Source organism: Mizuhopecten yessoensis, unplaced genomic scaffold (genome assembly GCF_002113885.1).
Source record: "Mizuhopecten yessoensis strain PY_sf001 unplaced genomic scaffold, ASM211388v2 scaffold10853, whole genome shotgun sequence".
In the NCBI taxonomy this organism is placed as follows: Eukaryota; Metazoa; Mollusca; class Bivalvia; order Pectinida; family Pectinidae; genus Mizuhopecten; species Mizuhopecten yessoensis.
The window spans coordinates 86,237-106,754 of NW_018408754.1; the positions used below are offsets into that span (position 1 = coordinate 86,237).

Sequence of the window (20,518 nt, forward strand, 5' to 3'; positions counted from 1 at the left end):
CCGTGAGGTGGGCGCAACACTATAATAGCTAAGATAGGAGGCCTGTGAGGTGGGGGCATTACTATAATAGCTAAGAAAGGGTGCCTATGAGATAGGCGCAACACTATAATAGCTAAGATAGGAGGCCTGTGAGGTGGGTGCAACATTATAATAGCAAAGATAGGACGCTTGTGAGGTTGGTGCAACACTAACATAGTTAAGATAGGAAGCCCATGAGATGGGCGCAACACTATAATAGCAAATTTAGGAGGCCCGTGTAGTGGGAGCACATTGGTACCCAGAAGTTTGACAATATATCTCCTCCTCTACAGTCAGCTTTCAGGAATGACAATTGTTTGAAAAGTGTGGAAATAAAAAAGTGACTTCATTTTTTATGTGATATTGAAATGTTTATTATAATGAGATTATTTCTCCCACTCTAATAAAATTTGCAGGGTAAGACTTACATTATTTAATTTCCATCTCTGCTTTTTACATCGATCTTTATATAATTAAAATAATATAAATGAATTCTCACAATAAGCAATGTTAAAGTGCTTGTGACTTATTCAACATGTTCAAGGTACATGAATATGGCAGTTTCTGAATGCATAAAATAATGGCAGAAGAGATCAATGTACACATGTAGACATTATATGCAATTTTTCGGCTTGTAGCCAATCAGTACATGATACATACACAAATTAATTTTTATGATTTTATTAGTTAAATTGCAAAGAAAATAAAGAAAAGAATGATTTTGTACAAAACTTATTGGTACAATGTACATCTTTCCAAATGTATTTCATTATAAATTTAGTCTTAATCTATTTTATATTTTGTTTTTCAAACAAACAAGAGACCCAGAGGGCCTGTATCGCTCATCTGGATTTGTTCAAAGTATTTGATATGAGGTAAAGATATACCACTCAACGGTAGGTACTGTCTGTACATATGAAATTTCAGAAAGGTCCATCCATTATTTCTCGAGATATAGCGAGAACAAATTTTAAATGACAAAATCCAAGATGGTGGCCTGGTAGCCATCTTGTTATAATGAATACAATATCATAGTAACAGGCACTACTAGACAACTTGATGGTGGATATAATCCCTTAAACCCTATAGATGAAAAAGGATTTCAGGGGGGGGGGGGGGGGGGGGCACACCCATCCTTTATACAAAATTGAGTACCCTTGGACCAAGGATCCCCCAGACTAAATAGGGATAAAATCCCTTTATCCCTACGCTAGTAGAAGGATTTTAAAAAGTTTTACCTCTATTTCCCCACCCCCCTTGGGTCACTCTCCTCTGCCCCCAGTGAAGGCCAAACCCATCGTTTATACAAAAATAGAGTTCCCTTGGCCCAAGGATACTCCAGATCAAATTGGGATGAAGTCCCTTAATGGTAGAAAAAGGATTTTAAAGGTTTACCTCTATTTCCCCATTGGGCCTTGCTCCTCTAGATCTGCCCCCAGCTAGAGGGGCCACACCCGCCGTTTATACAAAGTTGAGTGTTCTTGGCCCATGGATGCTCCAGACTAAATTTAGTTAAAATCCAGTTAGCTGTTAAGGACTAGTAGCGTTTTAAACGAAAAGTTGATGGACGGACGGACGGACGATATGACAGTGTATCTCCCGTAATCACCAAGCAAAAGCAAAAGGGATCATTGACTGTTCAGAAAGGACCATTTACAAAAATAGTTTTGACAGTATATGCCCCATACTGCCAATAGCAGATAAGATACATTCCATACATTAGACATTTAACATTACAGTTGATATATACCTATTTCTTCTTTATAATACCTGGGGTAACATGGACTGCTGCTTCATCAAGTAAACAAATAATCAATATAAAATCTCGTTCTACCACCACCCGTTAAACCACCACCCTTGCCTACCGCCAACATTTTGAGAGGAACAGATTTTTTCCCTCTGAAATATCTCTGTTAAACCGCCAAACTCGCATACAGCCATCTCGTTTGAAAAACAATAGTGCTAAAACACTATGTGAACCCCTCGTTATCTATTGCCTCCGTCCAGGTTATTACTTGAAAGTGAGTTTAACTAGTGTTGTCACAAGTGCATGGACATGTTACTATGGTGATTTGCGGTGATTCCCTTGTTATACCGCCAACCTCAATATACCGCCAAAATTGCAAAGAACAGAAGGTCGCCGTTTATCGAGGTTTTACTGTACCAGCTGAGCTTTAAACAAATGTTAAACTTAACTTCATTCTTCATATTACCTTAACAAGGAATCTGGGGGCACAAGCCAACAGCTTCTGATTTTACACGAGTACATTATGTACTGAAGTATAGGTAAACCACAAAAGAACAATAAAGTCATGAGAATTACTTTTTGTGAATCAGATGTAAAAATTCACCAATCTAAATTCATCAGCTCAGCAAAAGCAGCCTTATCAAACCTTTTTAAAAAGTTTGTCAGGGTAGAAAGGGGACTTATAAACATGAACAATATAGACTACAGTAAATTGAAAAACAAAAGTTATGATGCACATGAAGTGGTGAAATGGTTAAATTGTTGTAAGCAGATACCCAATTGTAACTCCGGTTACTGTACAATTTCCAAGGCTGAGCTGCCCATTCTCAATTGTTGACTCACTGAAGACCACCTCAGCTCTTTAAATATGTATGTGCTTTACAATATGTTAATATAAATGTTCAATACGAGTAACCTCAAAAGATGTAATAATCCTAGCAATAACTAAAACATGTATATGGAGCTCAAGCTCATACCCATACAGTTAAACCTATACCATTGGCATATATATTTTCACGCACTCAAATTTTAGTATAGTATCAAACTTTAACAAGAGGCCCAGAGGTCCTGTATCGCTCACCTGGATATCTAAGCAAACATGGCAAAATATTCTCCAATTGAGATCCAAGGGAATATGCCAGACCCCAAGGCCAATCCAGGATCAATTATAATATCATGACTGCATTCGTCTCTTTTTGCCCAGCATTTGTATTTATAGTTTTGGGGTGGGGATCTCAACCATTTCTAAGTTATAACCCAGCGGTTAAGTCTGCAAAGGTGGGGCAGACCCTGGGATCAATTCTAAAATCATGACTGCATTCGTCTCTTTATGCCCAACAATTGTATACATAGTTTTGGGGTGGGGATCTTAACCATTTCAAAGTTATGACCCAGGGGTTAAGTCTCCAAGGGTGGGGCAGACCCCAAGGCCATCCTGGAAGCATATGTGCATTCATTTCTTTATACTTAGCAATTGTTTATATGGTTATAGGGTGGGGATCTCAACTGCTTCAAAGCTGTGACTAAGAAACTAGGTCCCTAAGGGTTCAGTCAGACCGCAGGGTCTATTCTATTATCATGACTGCATTCGTCTCTTTATGCCCAGCATTTGTTTATATAGTTTTGGGGAGGGGATCTCAACCGTTTCAAAGTTATGACCCAGGGACTATGTCTCCAAGGGTGGGGCCAGACCCTAGAGCCAACCTGGAAGCAACTGTGCATTCTTCTCTTCATACTCAGCAATTGTATATATGGTTATACGGTGGGGATCTCAACCATTTCCAAGTGATAAACTTATTTTGGCCCCACCCCTTTTGGCCATGGGGGGTCAGCCCCACCATTTGTATAATTTTGAATCCCCACCTCCTAGGGATGCTTCCAGTGAAATATGGTTGATATCCATCTCTTAGTTCCAGAGAAGAAGTCGCTTAAGGCAATACATGTATAGCCAAATTGCCTGCTTTTGGCCCCGCCCCTCAGCCCCCTGGGGGGTCAGCCCCACCATTTGTACAATTTTGAATCCCTACCACCTAGGAATGCTTCCAGTCAAAATTAGTTAAATTCCAATCAGTGGTTAAGAAGAAGAAGTCGTTTAAAGAAATTGTTGACAGACGGATGACGGACAGACGGACACCATGGTATGGCATAAGCTCACCTTGGTCCTACAGACCCGGTGAGCTAATAAATTAGCGCATTGATAAATTGGTGCTAAAATAAGTGCTAAAATATGACTACCGCTAAAATGTGTTTACTTACAGTAGTACAACGACGTGACAATACCAAAGTTGGAACACTTTTTTATGATTATATATAAATGTTTCTTATTTAGCTTTTGGAGCACTATGACAGTATGCTCTCTTATCTAATAAATCTGTTATATAATTGAAAATATGAAACATTGGAGAAATTGATGGAATTGATGTAAGAGAAAGCAATTGAATTGATGTCAAATAAAAGTGAAAGAGTGAAAGACAGACTGTTGAGGACATTAAGGTGTTATTGTGAGAGAATGTAGGAATTGGGATGTTGATGATGGGAGGACATTTTATGCATTTCTTGGGACTATCACCAGCATGTGTGTCTATTTAGAGACCTCATTACGTCAATTCAATTGAATAGAAAATATCTAAGTTTTACAAATGTGACAACAATTTTGATGCTTTCGCCCCATACCATTTCCAAGGAATTTTCTTCATTTCATTTTTTTAAATTTTCCATTGAGCTCAAGTGCAAAATATATGAGACCAGCAGATAAACTTGTTCCAGTCGCTTACATTATTTCAAATCTTTATAAAGATAGATACCATTCATCTATATTGCAAAATAAAAAATGATGTGTCATATATTTAAAACGTGTTCCAATTTGGGTAGAGTTCCATTTTGGGTACCATCATGTAACAGTTAAAGTTAAAGTTGAACAATATAAGTTAAAGCTATGATTCTACAACAAAATGCATTAAAATACATTACATGAATGGGAGGTGAGGGGTCAAAAGGGGCTGCTAATTAAGGCTCCCTGCATTTCCATTAGGCAGAGTTCTGGTTAGGGGTCTAGAAGTGGGGCACTCCCAGTGTTAATATCAAGTTGATATTTAAAACACATGTATAAGGATAGGCTGCGCATGTTTTCCCTAGCCAAAAGGGAATTATTTTCAACCAGGCGCTAGCTGCTGTAGGAGAAATATGTAAAACCATGTGCTATGGTGCCCAACACGTTCAAAATCTAACATAAGAATAGATAACCAAATCAAAACCATCAAAGTGAACAATATGGTGGATGGGTAGATGTAAAAAGACTAGGAGAAAATAAATTGAATTACTTCTTTCCAATTTTTTTTTGGAAAACTTTCCTCATTGTGGTGGCAGATGTTTGACTGCAATCCTCGTCTGCATTCAAATATGGCATCTTCTTCACCATTTCAACTGTCACTGCCAGGCATTCTTTTCCAAGTACAGTTTTAATGTAACTGTCAGCTTCACTGAAAGTAAATTGACTATGAAAGATACAAACACTATAGTATGATATCTTACATAATGTCACGTACATACCAGGATTTAATTATGAACACCCCACATGACTGCAGGGCAACTCTTTGCATTTTGAACTGCATATATATACCAATAAAGGAAGCACAGAATGTTTGGTTATGTGTGAATTTATTAGATGGTACGGTTGTCAGTGAAGTCATTTAAATGGTAACCTTGATACATCAATTATGATTTTTTATAAGATTATATATATGTTTGTTAAAAGTTATCAATTTGTTAAAAAAGTAACTGCCTAAGTCAAATGATCATTATGCAACAAAATTCTAGCCTGTGACAGCATTCATACTGTTATAAATGCATGCAGTTCCTATTTACCAGTTATATTTGGTACAGATACAGAGATGGTCCATTACAAATGTTCTGTTCATATACGTACTAAGGGCTTTGTGTCATCCGGTCTTGAAGTTCCTTACATGCTCCTTTGATTGATCCCCATTTCGTAAATATACTGTAGAATAAAAAAAATACCTACACATAGTACTTTATTCTTTCATTCAATCTTGTCTAGCAACCTTAACAACATTTCAATTTAAAATATGCTACAAAAGTATGATGAGAGAAATTAAATACTGCAATGAGAACTTGCACTTAAAACATCAGGCCCCATCCTTTTAAACACCTCAACTCTTAAAGGGGCATCACGGTGAAGTAACTATTTTTTGTGTCTTTTTTTCAAATACTACATAAACATATCAAGTGAGACTCCTGATGGAAAATAACGATCGGATTTGGCTGAAACAGATTCATAAAAATGATTAAATCTAAGATAATCATCGGTATTTCTACCTGACTGACCAACGTTTTGTTCAGGGATTTTCCTCTATTAGCGCATGCGCATTGCACACCATTTCTTTGTAAACAAAATGACTGACCGTGTGAAGTAAGCCAAAGAAAAGTGTTGTACCGTGTCAGCTACGAAGCGAAAAGTTGCCAAATGATCAAAAGATAGCACACGGAGTACGTTACAGAATCATTATTACAGGTGGGAAGTATTCAAAGGAGAAAATAACTGCCCTAGCAGTAAGTACGGTGTATGTATTCTTCCAGGTAGCAAGTTAAGCTGAAATGGAATCGACAGAAATGCTAGCGCTGTTTATGTTATGAATAAATATCTAAAACTATTTACCTCGCTAGTATCTTTGTCTGAGTTTGAACACAGCTAGATGAACTTAGTTTAATATGTCAATGGGCATGTATCGGAGAGAGTTTACTTTGTATTTCTATAATTATACAGTGGTTTATGCGAAAGGAAGGGATAAGTGACTGGTTAGTTTGATTTTGTCATGAGGCCCTCCAAGGGTTAACTGTTGTGATAGCCACGGCGTATTCTGTCTCTGTCGGTATTCGTGATAGGGGTCAAATGAGATACGTGCGCTTTTTGATTTACATAATTTATAATATTACCGGGTTCAGTAAAATGGTATGATTTAATTATATTGCTGAATTAAACGATTTTTTGTTTGTTTTTACATACAAGATTTAAATTAGTACTAATATGAATACCCGGCTTCCTCTGGCGCAACGACGCAATATATACAAAAAAAACTCTCGTCGTCAGAAAGCTACATTAATGCAGCTATAGAGTAAAAATGTCAAAATGACGGGCCAGGTTGAAGAACTGAGGAAGGAGAACCTACTTCTAGTAAATAGGATCGCATAACATTTTTTTTAAATCGTAATATTTCAACAGTTCATGTTTTCATATGTTGTTGACTTAGAATGTATGATCATGTAACAACCTGTTCTCTATAAAGAATTAATCTTCGACTTCAGATAGAATCGGAATACGTATTGAAAACAGGGGAAGAAACATCTGTTTACGTTGTAAAAATGACGTGTGCTGCCGATAACTACGCTTCTGTTTCGGACAAAAATGAAATGTTAAAGAAAACTTGGCTCAACATAAAAAGGGTCCATTGACAAGAATGCTTTAATCTATGAAAAGTATTGAAAAAATATAATTATCAAGTAGCCCATATCTGACACATATTCTACATATACACGTAGTGGTTTTGCCATACAGTTTAGTGTGTGTGATGGCTAATATGACTTACTAAGAGTTAGCGTATGGAGACGGTGAAAGTGGGAAAGAGAGTATACATATTTGTTTATGCATGGTATAGAAAAAAAACATTGGCCAAAGATATTGAGTTGTACAATGTCATAAAACAAATCACAAACGTTTCTCTTTTTTTATACGCGTGTAGTTTGTCATTGCATATATGCACTTTATGAAAACATTTGAAAAGGGATATTCGTCTCGTGAATATTCCTTTTTACAGAAAGGTTTGTCCCATGGTTGAAGAAAGGTGTTTAGCCCCGTACAGATGTCACATTCCGGTACTAAATTCAATATATATTTATATTTTTTATACTTTATGTTTATGCCTATTATCATTGTTGACATTTAATTGTAAATGTATGACGGGAGAAGGCTGTGATAAATTGTAAAAACGTGTGCCCCATCCCTTGTTCAATTTTATTGGCAAGAAATATGTTTATAAGCTAAATAAATTTAAATTCTGAATATTGGCAAGTGTGCAATTAACTTCTAATGATAAATAACTACTGTTCAATAAGCTTTAATATGGACTTAGAAATCATATTACTTGGTTTCATAGTGCGGTAAGAAGTTGCAGTTGCCTGACGCCCCTCTCTGGGGGCCCCTTTGGAAACCGTTTCATCTCGCCCAGACCGCTCTTGTTTACTGCCTAGTCGGGTGACGTGACCGGCCCTATTTTTAGCAGGGCTTTCCTGAACAATTCAAGTGGTCAAACTGGACATTTGGAACATGGGGATAGCGAGGTAACATAAGTGGAAGTGCATACAATACATACATTCATAAAAAAAATATGGTCATTACAATACAACAGTTATTACCAAGTTCCAATGTCCTCATAAAAACCTCTCTCAATCCACTGTTCCACAGAATGCTGCACCTAAGGTAAATAAATACATGGTATAAGCATATATACTGACTTTATGTCTCTGATCTTAGCTATTATAGTGTTGCGCCCACCTCACGGGCCTCCTATCTTAGCTATTATAGTGTTGCGCCCTCCCCACGGCCCTCCTATCTTAGCTATTATAGTGTTGCGACCACCTCATGGGCCTCCTATCTTAGCTATTATAGGGTTGCGCCCACCTCACGGGCCTCCTCTCTTAGCTATTATAGTGTTGCGCCCCCCTCTCGGGCCTCTTATCTTAGCTATTATAGTGTTGCGCCCACCTCACGGGACTCCTATCTTAGCTATTATAGTGTTGTGCCCACCTCACGGGCCTCCTATCTTAGCTATTAAAGTGTTGCACCCACCTCACGAGCCTCCTATCTTAGCAATTAAAGTGTTGCGCCCACCTCACGGGCCTCCTATCTTAGCTATTATAGTGTTGCGCCCACATCATGGGCGTCCTATCTTAGCTATTATAGTGTTGCGCCCACCTCATGGGCCTCCTATCTTAGCTATTATAGTTTTACGCCCACCTCATCCTCCTATCTCTGCTATTATAGTGTTGGGCCCACCCCACAGGCCTCCTATCTTAGCTATTATAGTGTTACGCCCACCTCAAGCTCCTATCTTAGCTATTATAGTGTTGCGCCCACCTCATGGGCGTCCTATCTTAGCTATTATAGTGTTGCGCCCACCTCATGGGCCTCCTATCTTAGCTATTATAGTGTTACGCCCAACTCATCCTCCTATCTCTGCTATTATAGTGTTGGGCCCACCCCACAGGCCTCCTATCTTAGCTATTATAATGTTGGGCCCATCTCACGGACCTCCTATCTTAGCTATTATAATGTTGGGCCCACCTCACAGGCCTTCTATCTTAGCTGTTATAGTGTTGCATCCACTACACTGGCCTCTCATATTTGCTATTATAACAGTATAGACCTATCTGGTGGTGTTGACCTAGCAGGCCTCCTACTTGTGACAGAGGCCTTGCTGACATATGCATTCTTTTCTTTTTAATATAGATAGATCTATAGAACACCCTTTTTATATTACCTGTTGTTTCTGTGTCTTGGCCCTTTTATGCCCTTTTCCATACTGGCACTGTCTGATAACATGCCTTCCTAAGGCAAATGCAGGACCAGTAATGGATAAACCTTTGTGGGTCCACAGCAGGCGACCAACAGCTTCTGGCTTCCTTGCTTTGTCATCATGCCTATAAAAATATTTTACACTCATAACAAATCAACTTTTAAAGCTTTGAGATGTGAAAATACCTTTAGTAAATCAACATTGTGTAAATGATTTAAGTTAATTCTTTGAAATAGATATAACAATAGAAATGGAATTTTCATATTCAGTGGGTGGAATGTGCCAGTTATTTTCTATGCTTTTTTATAACTCAGCCACTTACCTATACATTATACTACTCTACACGAATATATATGTCAAGAGTACAGATGATTGTTTTTCCCTCTATATTCAGAGGATGTGTCAATGATCTAGAGCATCCACTCAGGTCAAAAGGGGATATTTCGAATTTCCTTTTAAATCTTAATTAAGCTATGATGTAAAAGTTAGACCGTGCATTGTTATGGATCATCATGTGCCATGGCTATCTAAATGGGTCTAACTAATTTGCGCCATAGGAGATTTAGCGCCATAGGTGCGCCATAGGATTTTTGCACGCCATAGCAAAATGTTTTATCCACGAAATATTTCGATTATTCCTCATTTAACATGTTTTGGTAAAGTATCATTTAAAAAAATGTGTACTTTGTTAGAAAATCATTCTTGATTACGAAGCACTTTTACACTAATTTGCGCCATACATGTTTTTTCACGCCATAGCTAAATATAAGAATCATTTTCAGCAAATAACTGTGTTTTTCCTTTGGTGTATGCAATAAACAGGTTGTGGTAAAGTTTCATTCTTAAAAAATGTTTATTTTGTTAGGAAATCAATTATAATCTTTATTGAATTCACCAATTATACATCTAAATCTACACAGCACATTTGAATACAGAACACATTTTTGCACACAATGTTATACATTGTCCACATCCACAGTCTATCTAAAAGTCACACACTTAAAGTACACAGGTTTGATAACATTGTCTCTATTACCACTGGCTGCAATGTTCCCATCGTCAAGGCGGTACAGTTTCATCGCAGCCCGTAGGTACTTAGGTACATCTAGGGTAATGATGTCCCAGTACTTGTCTCTAAATACTATTTGGGTTAGGCACTGTCTTCGTTTGTGGGGTTTTAACTCTACTGTATTTTTAAATCTTAAATCTATATCTCCATTTTCTTCAATATAGAATCTCAAAAAAAGTATTTCTCCATTTGATAGCTGCAATTCCTTCGTTATAATCTTTTCATACATTTCATAACTTTTTTATTTATAATTGATTAATGATGATTAACTGATGATGGAGTGGTGATGGTGAACACTGGTTCATATGATCAGCCCTAAAGAAAACACTATTAATTGGTTGCTGAGAGATACTGTCATAGTGACCTTAAGGTAAGAAACTTTTATTGTATTATAGGCCAGATATTGCAAATGAATTCCTTTACTAGATCATGAATAAGTAAATGGTGATAATGGTAAATACCAAATAAATACTGGAAAGAAATTTAAATTAAACTAAAACAGATGTTAATAATTTATATAAATTTAAATTAAACTTAAACAGATGTTAATAAATTAATATTATTTTAAATTGCAGGTTCCTGGCACTATCCGATTCTTCGGCAAGTGCGGCATGCGTGCTGGTTCGATCCCAAAACATCTACTGGTGGACCCGATTGCCTACAACCCAGATATTGTAGTCATCCAACTAGGAGGAAACGACATTGCAGCGACATCATCCCCCAATGACATTTTCCAGACACTACTCAAACTACAAACGGACCTACAGACTGCTGGAATCAAGGAGGTGTACTTTACCGAGATAGTGCCACGTGGAAATTTTGACAAGTCCCCAGGCCTGACAGCGACATCTTTTGATAAACAACGCAACAAGATCAACCGACTCATGAAGACCAGACTCAACAACAACAAGCTGTGAGTGAAATTTCAACAAGACTATGACTGTGACCTAGTTCATTTCAACAACTCAGGACTCCGGACCCAGTTCCTTTCTCTACGATGACCATTTTTCAGTTGTTGACAATTTGTAGGATGTATGTTTTATTAATTTTGCAATTATGTATTACGGTGTGAAATAGTGTGTTGTTGAATTTAATAAAGATTTGAATACATAGATGTTTTCGTTTTTTCATCTTAATAGAATTTTATTGATTGTATGTAAAAGTATTAAAAATAGAACCGAGATGAAATATTTAAGAGTAATTAATATTTCCATTAAAGATCTAGCTATATTACTTATTTTTAATGTAAGAGTATGTAATAAAGTGTTGTAAATAATTTCTAAAATGTGTGAGATTTACATGAAATATGTTCATGCCCAATCATTTTGAATTTTAATTAATTTCTGTTTCAGAGCTGTGTGTAAATTATTCTATGTTTGTACTCATAAATAAATTGTGTTATACATGTGTAATTAATTAATATTTTCATTGTCTTTAATGTTTTTGTAATTTATTCTATGTTTGCATTCATAAATAAAATAAAATCCAGTCAAGTACTAGTCTATGGCGTATTTTGCAAATGTACGAGTTACTTCCCTTGAAATTGACTTCTGAATTGCGAAGAAATATTTTGTCGATTTCCTAACAAAATAAACATTTTTTTAAGAATGAAACTTTACCACAACCTGTTTATTGTATATACCAAAGGAAAAACACAGTTATTTGCTGAAAATAATTCTTATGTTTTGCTATGGCGTGTAAAAACACGTATGGCGCAAATTATAAAAAATATAAACGATCGCGTTAATGAGATATTAAAATATCTCTATATGCCTGGTACGGGGTTTTGGGCCGGGAACGGGAGCGGCGTACAAGATTTACCTACCACCCATTTTTTTTTAAATGATACTTTACCAAAACATGTTAAATGAGTATACCAATGGAAAAATCGAAATATTTCGTGGATAAAACACTTACATTTTGCTATGGCGTGCAAAAGCTCCTATGGCGCACCTATGGCGCTAAATCTCCTATGGCGCAAATTAGTGTGACCGATCTAAATGGCCATACGTAAATGTACAAGTCATGACAGACACTAACCATGATACAAACTGTGTACCGGTCTGCAGCCGATGTGCTTCAAGTACATTGTCAAGCCGTTGTTGAGTTGTAACCAATCCTTCTGTATGATCCACTCCTTTCAATGTGACATTGAACCCCTCAACTGATTCTGCCATCCGTATCTGTATCTGTATCTACATGTATATTATTACTTTACCTAGTGATGTTGTTGATTACATCCATTAAGTGCAAAGTGTTCTTTGGTTTCATTATTAAGTCATTATTATTATTATCATTAAGTTGTTAGTATCATTAGAATGTCCCGGCTACAAACGTGTGATCGATCAAAACGAAAGAAGAAAACAATGTCGCGGCTACACACGTGTGCTTGATCAAAATGAAAGTAGATGACGTCATCATATATTGTGTAGCCGAGTTATCACATTTTTGAAGACGTGAAAAAAGATAAACTTGTACTACATTTGGAAATGTTTTAATTACCTGTGTGAAATATAAGAAATATTCATGATTTGTTTTAAATAAATCAATATAAGATGTATAAAATGAAACAACTGCAACAAAACATTCAGACATAACCTGAATTATACAGACGTGTTAAATTATGGGTCATGTGATGTGTATTATTTATGTTCGTAAGACCTGGAACTCTTCACATATGGAGATAAAGAATTTCGGCGAATGGCGTCTGAAAGAAACGTTTTCATGCAGGTAAAATTGAGAAACGAAACAACTCGTGTAATCGAATTTTAATCACCGTATAGCCAGTTCCTAGTTGTTAACGTGTTGAAAATACATATGCACGACAATAAATAACAACACTTTTGCTGATGATGGCAAAGTTGCAATCACAAAAGTTCGATTATCATGTTCAATTATATACAGTCATATATTTGTTATTTGATGACAGTCAGTCATTCTGATTAATGACCGTGTAATTACACAAAGATATGTCTGGCAGGTTCACTGAAAAGAGGTTAACAACACCAATTTAAAGCACCTAACAAATCCATGGGGAGAGGTTATGGGTTCACAGGAACCACTGTAACCACGACTTCGATAGCATTTTTTTTTGTAATTCTGGGCTGTAACTCTAGACGTAATGGAGGATGCTATTACCAACAGAGTTATACGGTCATCGATAATAATTACAAATCCTTTCCAATCGTGCTGCATATATAAACAAAGCTCCAGCCAATCTATGGAATAAAAACCAAAAAGAGATGAGGACAAGTGAGATAAATACCTATTCATGGGCCCATGAATGTCATGATAATGTGGGGTAGACTAAATTTGCCTATGAAAAAGTATTAATGTAGGTGTTATCTAGATGCTAACGAACACAAGTGCTAGAGTAAGGGTACCTGATTTTGTAAACTAAACGTTTTTATTTATTTTTTAAACGATCATTCGATGGAGGCATAAAATCGTTCCAACAGCAAACCACCGTGCCACTATACTATCGTCCTTCTTCGGTGAAGCTTCATATAGAATTTCCAGCCTCGTTTTCAAAACATAACTAGCGAGTCGAGCTGTTGTCTGCAGAATGGGCTTATGAATGTAACTTTGAAGCATTATTAAAAACAGAATCTAGACAATTTTCTTTTGATCATTTTGAGATCATTTCAATAAAATAATATTTTGCCATTTACATTAAAAATATCAAAAAGAAGCTCAAATATTATAAATAACAGCATTTTGTAACGTACATGCACACTCAATGACAGGGCATCTATCGTAGGGAACAGTCTTTATTTTGAAACTGATCTAAAATATTTGTTTATTTTTGGCCTTAAAAACCTTCTGGAGAATTGAAATTGTTTTGTAAAACATCCAATGAAATAATTGCTACTAGAATATGTATACATGTAGTTGATATTTTTCCACAAAAAGATTGATGTCACCACCAACAAAGAACACGTTATTAAAAAAACTCATAGTTTGTTCAAAAACATTTCTGGTCTCTGAAAATCACCAATGAAATATATTGAATTCATTCAACATATACTTATATTCGCTTTATTTACTAAGAATAGCACATTTGTAGAGTGTACGAAATCCCGTCCCCCACTGTCGTGAAACGTGGAAGTAAATGATGGTAAAAGAAAGATCTCCTGTGCAGTAAATTTCTGCGCATACGACGTCACATTACCAAATATAGCACAGATTGTGTACATCTTTTAGGTTCAAAGTAGATCCGATCTTCTTGGAGATGTATTTGAAAGAAAAAAAGATGTAAATATTTGTCAAAGTGTACGAAATCAGGTACCCTCACTCTACCTTGAAATAAGCAGTGCATGTATTGGATGATTCCCACTTACAATTTTAATACATAAACTTTCATTTGGCAGATTAAACTGTGATATGATGAAGTGTGTATTTGGAAAAAGAAAAATTGACATAATTTCTATCCACATGCGTTAAATTGTGAAATTGTGAAAACACTCACAAACATCATAAGGATTTGTCAAATCAAAAAATGTTGCATATTAGTTCATTTGATGTGCATACCTTTTTCCAAATAAAACTACAATACTGATTATACAGTATGTAAAATTTGTATTAATGTTTCACAGATGTTGACGTTACTTTTCTGAAGCCATGTATCACAAAGGAGGAGATGGAAAGCCTCGAGGGTTTGGGTTTTCAGGATTTGCACTTGGCAAGAAAACAGATGAAGTGGACCCCACCAAACCTGTGTCTGGTATGGCGGGAATGCCAAGCAATGCAGGTGGCAGGTTCATGCCCGGGAGGTCGTTTGGATACAGTACTAACATAGGCAAACGAAGGGCCAGGAATGAAGACGAGTATGTTCATATTACATGTATTGCTTCTTATATGACAGCTTTACACAACATGTCTAGACATTCAAGTACCCTTATAATTAAGCAGTCCTTGATTTCTTATTGGTTGTTGGTTGTACTGGGTTTAACGTCCTATCAAAAGCAAAGGTAATTTAAGTTTCTTATCCCAACATAGCTGTTTACTCTGTGTTAATACTCTGTTTAAAGATTATCTCTGTTAACAGACCACCTTTGAGCCTTCCCTTAGCCTAGGATATCTCTTTGTTCAGATTTGACTAGTTTATTAGAATGAAAACTGAGACCGACCGCCTAGTTCTGATTACACCCCTAGACAGAAACATTAGCACTTTGACAGGATCAGACTAAGTACCATTGATAAGTAAAATACCAATAACCCTAGCTAAAGCAAATGACTAGGTCCTAAGCCTGTGTAATCCTTATAATTTTCCATTCCAAACTCAAACATTTTATTTTGCTCTGATAGTAACAGCTATCACATGTGTTTACATTTCAATAGAAGAATGCTTAAAAATCCTTCACATCATATGAATTAAATAAATATTTATGAAGAAAAGCAAATCATTTGATTAAAACTAAAAAACAGTGCATTTGTACAAATTCAGTCTAACGGGTTAACATCAGTGATACAATGCAGGATGTCAGAACATGGTTATTTCTGATATATAACTGTTTATTTCTGTGGTCATTAAAGTTACACTTGAACAGGTTTAATTGTATACGGTAATAATCAGGGTTCTGCATCGAAGGGTCTAGCATTGAAGATGCAATGCCCTACAGCAATCTGTCTATCTGAAAGAACAGTTTGTCTGTCTGAATAAATGAAGGAACAAACAAGCAACTTCCTCAGTGACCTCCAAGGAAAGACACAACCTATATAATAAACGGTTTCGAGCAAACCCATGCAAGCACTTTGGAGAAGAGGAAAAATGTATATAGATTAATGAATATTACTGAATCTACTGGTTGGCTGAAGTATTTTGCATACTTTTTTAAAACCATGATCCATAAAGCTTTGAAATTCTTAACATGGGTAATTATTATATATTTGTACATTAGGATGATATAAACTGAAGTCAGTGTGTAGTGAGGATGTCTCTGTGTAACAGGTATTTTGATGACGATGATGAAGAGGGCGACCTTGAGTACCAGCCTGCCCCGGGAAGTCCCACCGCTGACGATAAAAACAAAGAAGACAGTGATAGTGACGATCCGTTAGACGCCTTCATGGCAGACATTGAGGTGGGTCGTTGATGGAACATTGAACAAACTTAAAATCATTTATAGAAGCATCAGTAATATAACCTAAGATTTACTTATGATTTGATGTTACCTACGGTTTACAGTTGCCTAAGATTTGTCTATGACGTTTGTGTTTAAGTATAATGTGATCCTTCCTACGATTTACCAATGATTTAACATCAGCCTACAGTTTTGATTTGATAATTTTACGTACCCTGTGCTTTATCTATGATTTGATTATCCATGTACCTACAATTTATCTATGATTTGATTATCCATGTACCTACAATTTATCTATGATTTGATTATACATGTACCTACAATTTATCTATGATTTGATTATACATGTACCTACAATTTATCTATGATTTGATTATACATGTACCTACATTTTATCTATGAACTGATGTCACCTATGATTTGTCGATAATTGATTTTCAGGAAGAAGTAAAAGGAAAAACGAAAGAAGGCAAGGAGCATAAGGAAAAGACAAAGAAAAATGAAAAGTATGTAAACATTGTTTACTGACTTTTACAGATGTTTTCATTTATATACAGATAGTTATTATCCAGTTACCTTTTTTGTGATCGGGATTTGGATGGATTAAATAAACAGTGTTATTTAGAAAATTTACCATCTGACAATAAGACAACTTAATTGCTGGATTATTGAGGCTGGATTTCTTATGGGGTCCGATGAGCAGGATCTGCATCACTATAATGGGGTTAAATTTGGATTAGTAGGGGTTGGATTATTGGGGACAGGATCATTAAGGACTGCATGTATTTCTAGTGAGGCTGGATTAATGGTGACTTTATTACTAGTGGGGCTGGAAAAGTGGTGACTTTATTACTAGTGGGACTGGAAAAGTGGTGACTTCACTACTAGTGGGGCTGGAAAATTGGTGACTTTACTACTAGTGGGGCTGGAAAAGTGGTGACTTTACTACTAGGGGGGGTGGAAAAGTGGTGTCTTTACTAATAGTGGGGGTGGAAAAGAGGTGACTTCACTACTATTTGGGCTGGAAAAGTGGTGTCTTTACTACTAGTGGGGGGGGAAAAGTGGTGACTTCACTACTATTCGGGCTGGAAAAGTGGTGTCTTTACTAATAGTGGGGTTGGAAAAGCGGTGACTTTACTACTAGCGGGGCTGGAAAAGTGGTGTCTTTACTAATAGTGGGGTTGGAAAAGTAGTGACTTCACTACTATTAGGGCTGGAAAAGTGGTGTCTTTACTACTAGTGGGGTTGGAAAAGTGGTGACTTCACTACTATTGGGGCTGGAAAAGTGGTGACTTTACTAATAGTGGGGCTGGAAAAGTGGTGACTTTACTACTAGTGGGGCTGGAAAAGTGGTGACTTTACTACTAGTGGGGCTGGAAAAGTGGTGACTTTACTACTAGTGGGGCTGGAAAAGTGGTGACTTTACTACTAGTGGGGCTGGAAAAGTGGTGACTTTACTACTAGTGGGGCTGGAGAAGTGGTGACTTTACTACTAGTGGGGCTAGATGTGTGGTGGCTGGATAATTAGTGACTGGATTAATTGGGAGTTGGATTAGTGGGGGCTGGGTAATCAGCAAATGGATTAGGGGTGGATTAGATTAGTGGGGGCTAGATTAGTGGATTAGATTAGTGGGGGCTGGATTAGTGGATTAGATTAGTGGGGGCTGTATTAGTAGATTAGATTAGTGGGGGCTGGATTAGTGGATTAGATTAGTGGGGGCTGGATTAGTGGATTAGATTAGTGGGGGCTAGAGGAAGTGTTGGTTGGATTATTAGGAGCTGTATTAGTGTAAGATTGATTAAGGAGACTTAACTGTATCATGTAATTTTTTAATAGAAACAAACAATGATCTTCAATATGTCCACCCCTACTAGTATGCCTCATAGTGTGTTACTTTGAAAAGAAAGGATGTTTACGATTGATATGTATATTATGATCTTTTGTCATTTCCCTTTCCTGATCTTATTTACGTATTTGATTTTGCCAGTTTTTAATTGTTTGACTAAGTTAGATGATTATTGAGCTGAATGATAGCTTTGAATCATTGCTACCACAGTAAAACATGGTCTTTTGTACACTTACAGAGGAGTGCGAGACGATATTGAAAATGAGGATGTCCAGGAAGCGTTTTTCCGCTACATGGAAGAAAATCCCATGGCTGGTGTTATCCTTGATGAAGATGAGACAGGAATTGAATATGACGCTGATGGGAATCCAATCATACCAGAGAAAAATAAAGTAACCCTAAGTAACAGATTTATATTGTTCTGAACCTTTTCACACTGTTATTTGTGTTAACACTGAATTTATTTTCCTTTATGATTTTGAGGCCAACTGATATACATGTACAATATATATATATATTACAGTATAAACCAAACAACTTTTGATGTTTTGATTTGATTTTCATTGATTTCTTGTTATTTTTCAGCTGATCGATCCTCTGCCACCTATTGATCATTCAGAAATTGATTATTGCAAATTTGAAAAGAATTTCTACCAAGAACATGAAGAGATTTCTAAACTTACACAGACACAGGTGGACGAACTGCGAAATAAACTGGGTCTCAGGGTAGGTCAGCGCTCTACATACCTGAAAATATTGATAGTAAACTTGGTCTCAGGGTAGGTCAGCACTCAACATACCACATAATACTGACAGTAAACTTGGTATCACTGTCTGAACTCAACATTCACATTTACAGCACTGTTACCATCAGAAAATCTTGCTTTCATGTATTTGATTGAGATGAACAAAATTTCCTGAATACTTTATCGATACAGAAATATTAAGATTGTATGAATATTATTTACTTTCTGTCTGCGATTGATTGAGGTAATATAATGTTGGCTCAAATTGTATTGTATGCCTGATTAATATCATTTGCATAGCATACTCAGTAAAGTTTCTTGGGTTTTATGAAGCTTTTAATGTTTGATCACTTAACAATCCAAGTGTTAGATGACGTGTCACAAGTGTTAGATGATATGTCACAAGTGTTAGATGACGTGTCACAAGTGTTAGATGATGTGTCACAAGTATTAGATGACGTGTCACAAGTGTTAGATGACGTGTCACAAGTGTTAGATGACATGTCACAAGTGTTAGATGACATGTCACAAGTGTTAGATGACGTGTCACAAGTGTTAGATGATGTGTCACAAGTGTTAGATGATATGTCACAAGTGTTAGATGACATATGACACTATCTGTCATTGCCATAGCTAGTTAGCAGTCAGCAACGGTCATATATGTAAAATCTATCCGGCCAATATCTGATATTCTAATGGTGACAAAGAACAGTCATTCTAACATGGTAAGGTAACACTCTTACTACATGATCCTAAGAATTCCAACTGTTAAGATTTGATGGCACAAAAGATGAATTGTAGGTGAGAGCACAAAACAAGGAAATCATAAATGTTATTAGATGTGGCATAGCAATTATTTTTCACCAATAAAAGATGCTTTAAGGATCCTCATACCACTGCCAAAAACTGTAACTATGCAGTGATTTTTTTACCCCATTTTTAGTACCGACTTTAGTAACTTTCCCAAAGTGAAGTTTTCCCAATTCTGACCCAATATTTTCCCAATCGCTTGTAAAAATATTAAAGTATGCCTTATAAACTGTTGTACAATGTTGTAGAAGTTTATCTTGGGCATTGAATTCAAGCTTCAAGTTTTGTTTACACATGAGGTTGTTTGAGCGTGATCAAAAACAAAATCCTTAATATCATACATCCATAACATGTCGTAAAATTCCCAATTCATTGTGTCCGCGCAGTAAAATTCCCAATACAAAAAGGCACCAGCCCTCTAGAAAAAAAAAGTTAAAAAATCACTGCTATGCACTGGAAACGGTAACTAGGCACTGGAAACTGTAACTTAGCACTGGAAACTGTAACTAGGCACTGGAAACTGTAACTATGTACTGGAAACTGTAACTATGTACTGGAAACCTGGAAACTGTAACTATGTACTGGAAACTGTAACTATGTACTGGAAAC

At 36.4% G+C, this 20,518-nt stretch overlaps 2 protein-coding genes across 6 annotated transcripts in view; one reads left to right on the forward strand and one right to left on the reverse strand.

Moving 5' to 3' along the window:
• Window positions 1-12,826, reverse strand: part of LOC110463013 — a 29,262-nt gene extending 16,436 nt beyond the window's left edge. Inside the window, exons 1-5 of one of the 5 annotated variants that reach the window (XM_021517326.1) lie at window positions 12,464-12,826; window positions 9,319-9,478; window positions 8,195-8,253; window positions 5,691-5,762; window positions 5,086-5,244 (exon numbers count right to left, since the gene is read on the reverse strand). The gene's annotated coding sequence lies outside the window, so the exon portion shown is untranslated. Of the gene's footprint in view, window positions 1-5,085; window positions 5,245-5,690; window positions 5,763-8,194; window positions 8,254-9,318; window positions 9,479-9,676; window positions 9,779-12,340; window positions 12,391-12,463 lie in introns of those variants that run through there. The other 4 variants (XM_021517330.1, XM_021517329.1, XM_021517327.1 and 1 more) reach the window with 4 other exon arrangements.
• A 240-nt stretch (window positions 12,827-13,066) lies between these two features.
• The window catches only part of LOC110463012 (ATP-dependent RNA helicase DDX42-like), a gene marked incomplete at its 3' end in the record, with an annotated part of 15,344 nt that continues 7,892 nt past the window's right edge, over window positions 13,067-20,518 (forward strand). The window contains exons 1-6 of the mRNA XM_021517325.1: window positions 13,067-13,153; window positions 15,019-15,249; window positions 16,374-16,506; window positions 16,948-17,012; window positions 18,592-18,745; window positions 18,939-19,079. Coding sequence (XP_021373000.1) covers window positions 15,044-15,249; window positions 16,374-16,506; window positions 16,948-17,012; window positions 18,592-18,745; window positions 18,939-19,079 — 699 coding nt within the window. The remainder of the gene's footprint in view (window positions 13,154-15,018; window positions 15,250-16,373; window positions 16,507-16,947; window positions 17,013-18,591; window positions 18,746-18,938; window positions 19,080-20,518) is intronic.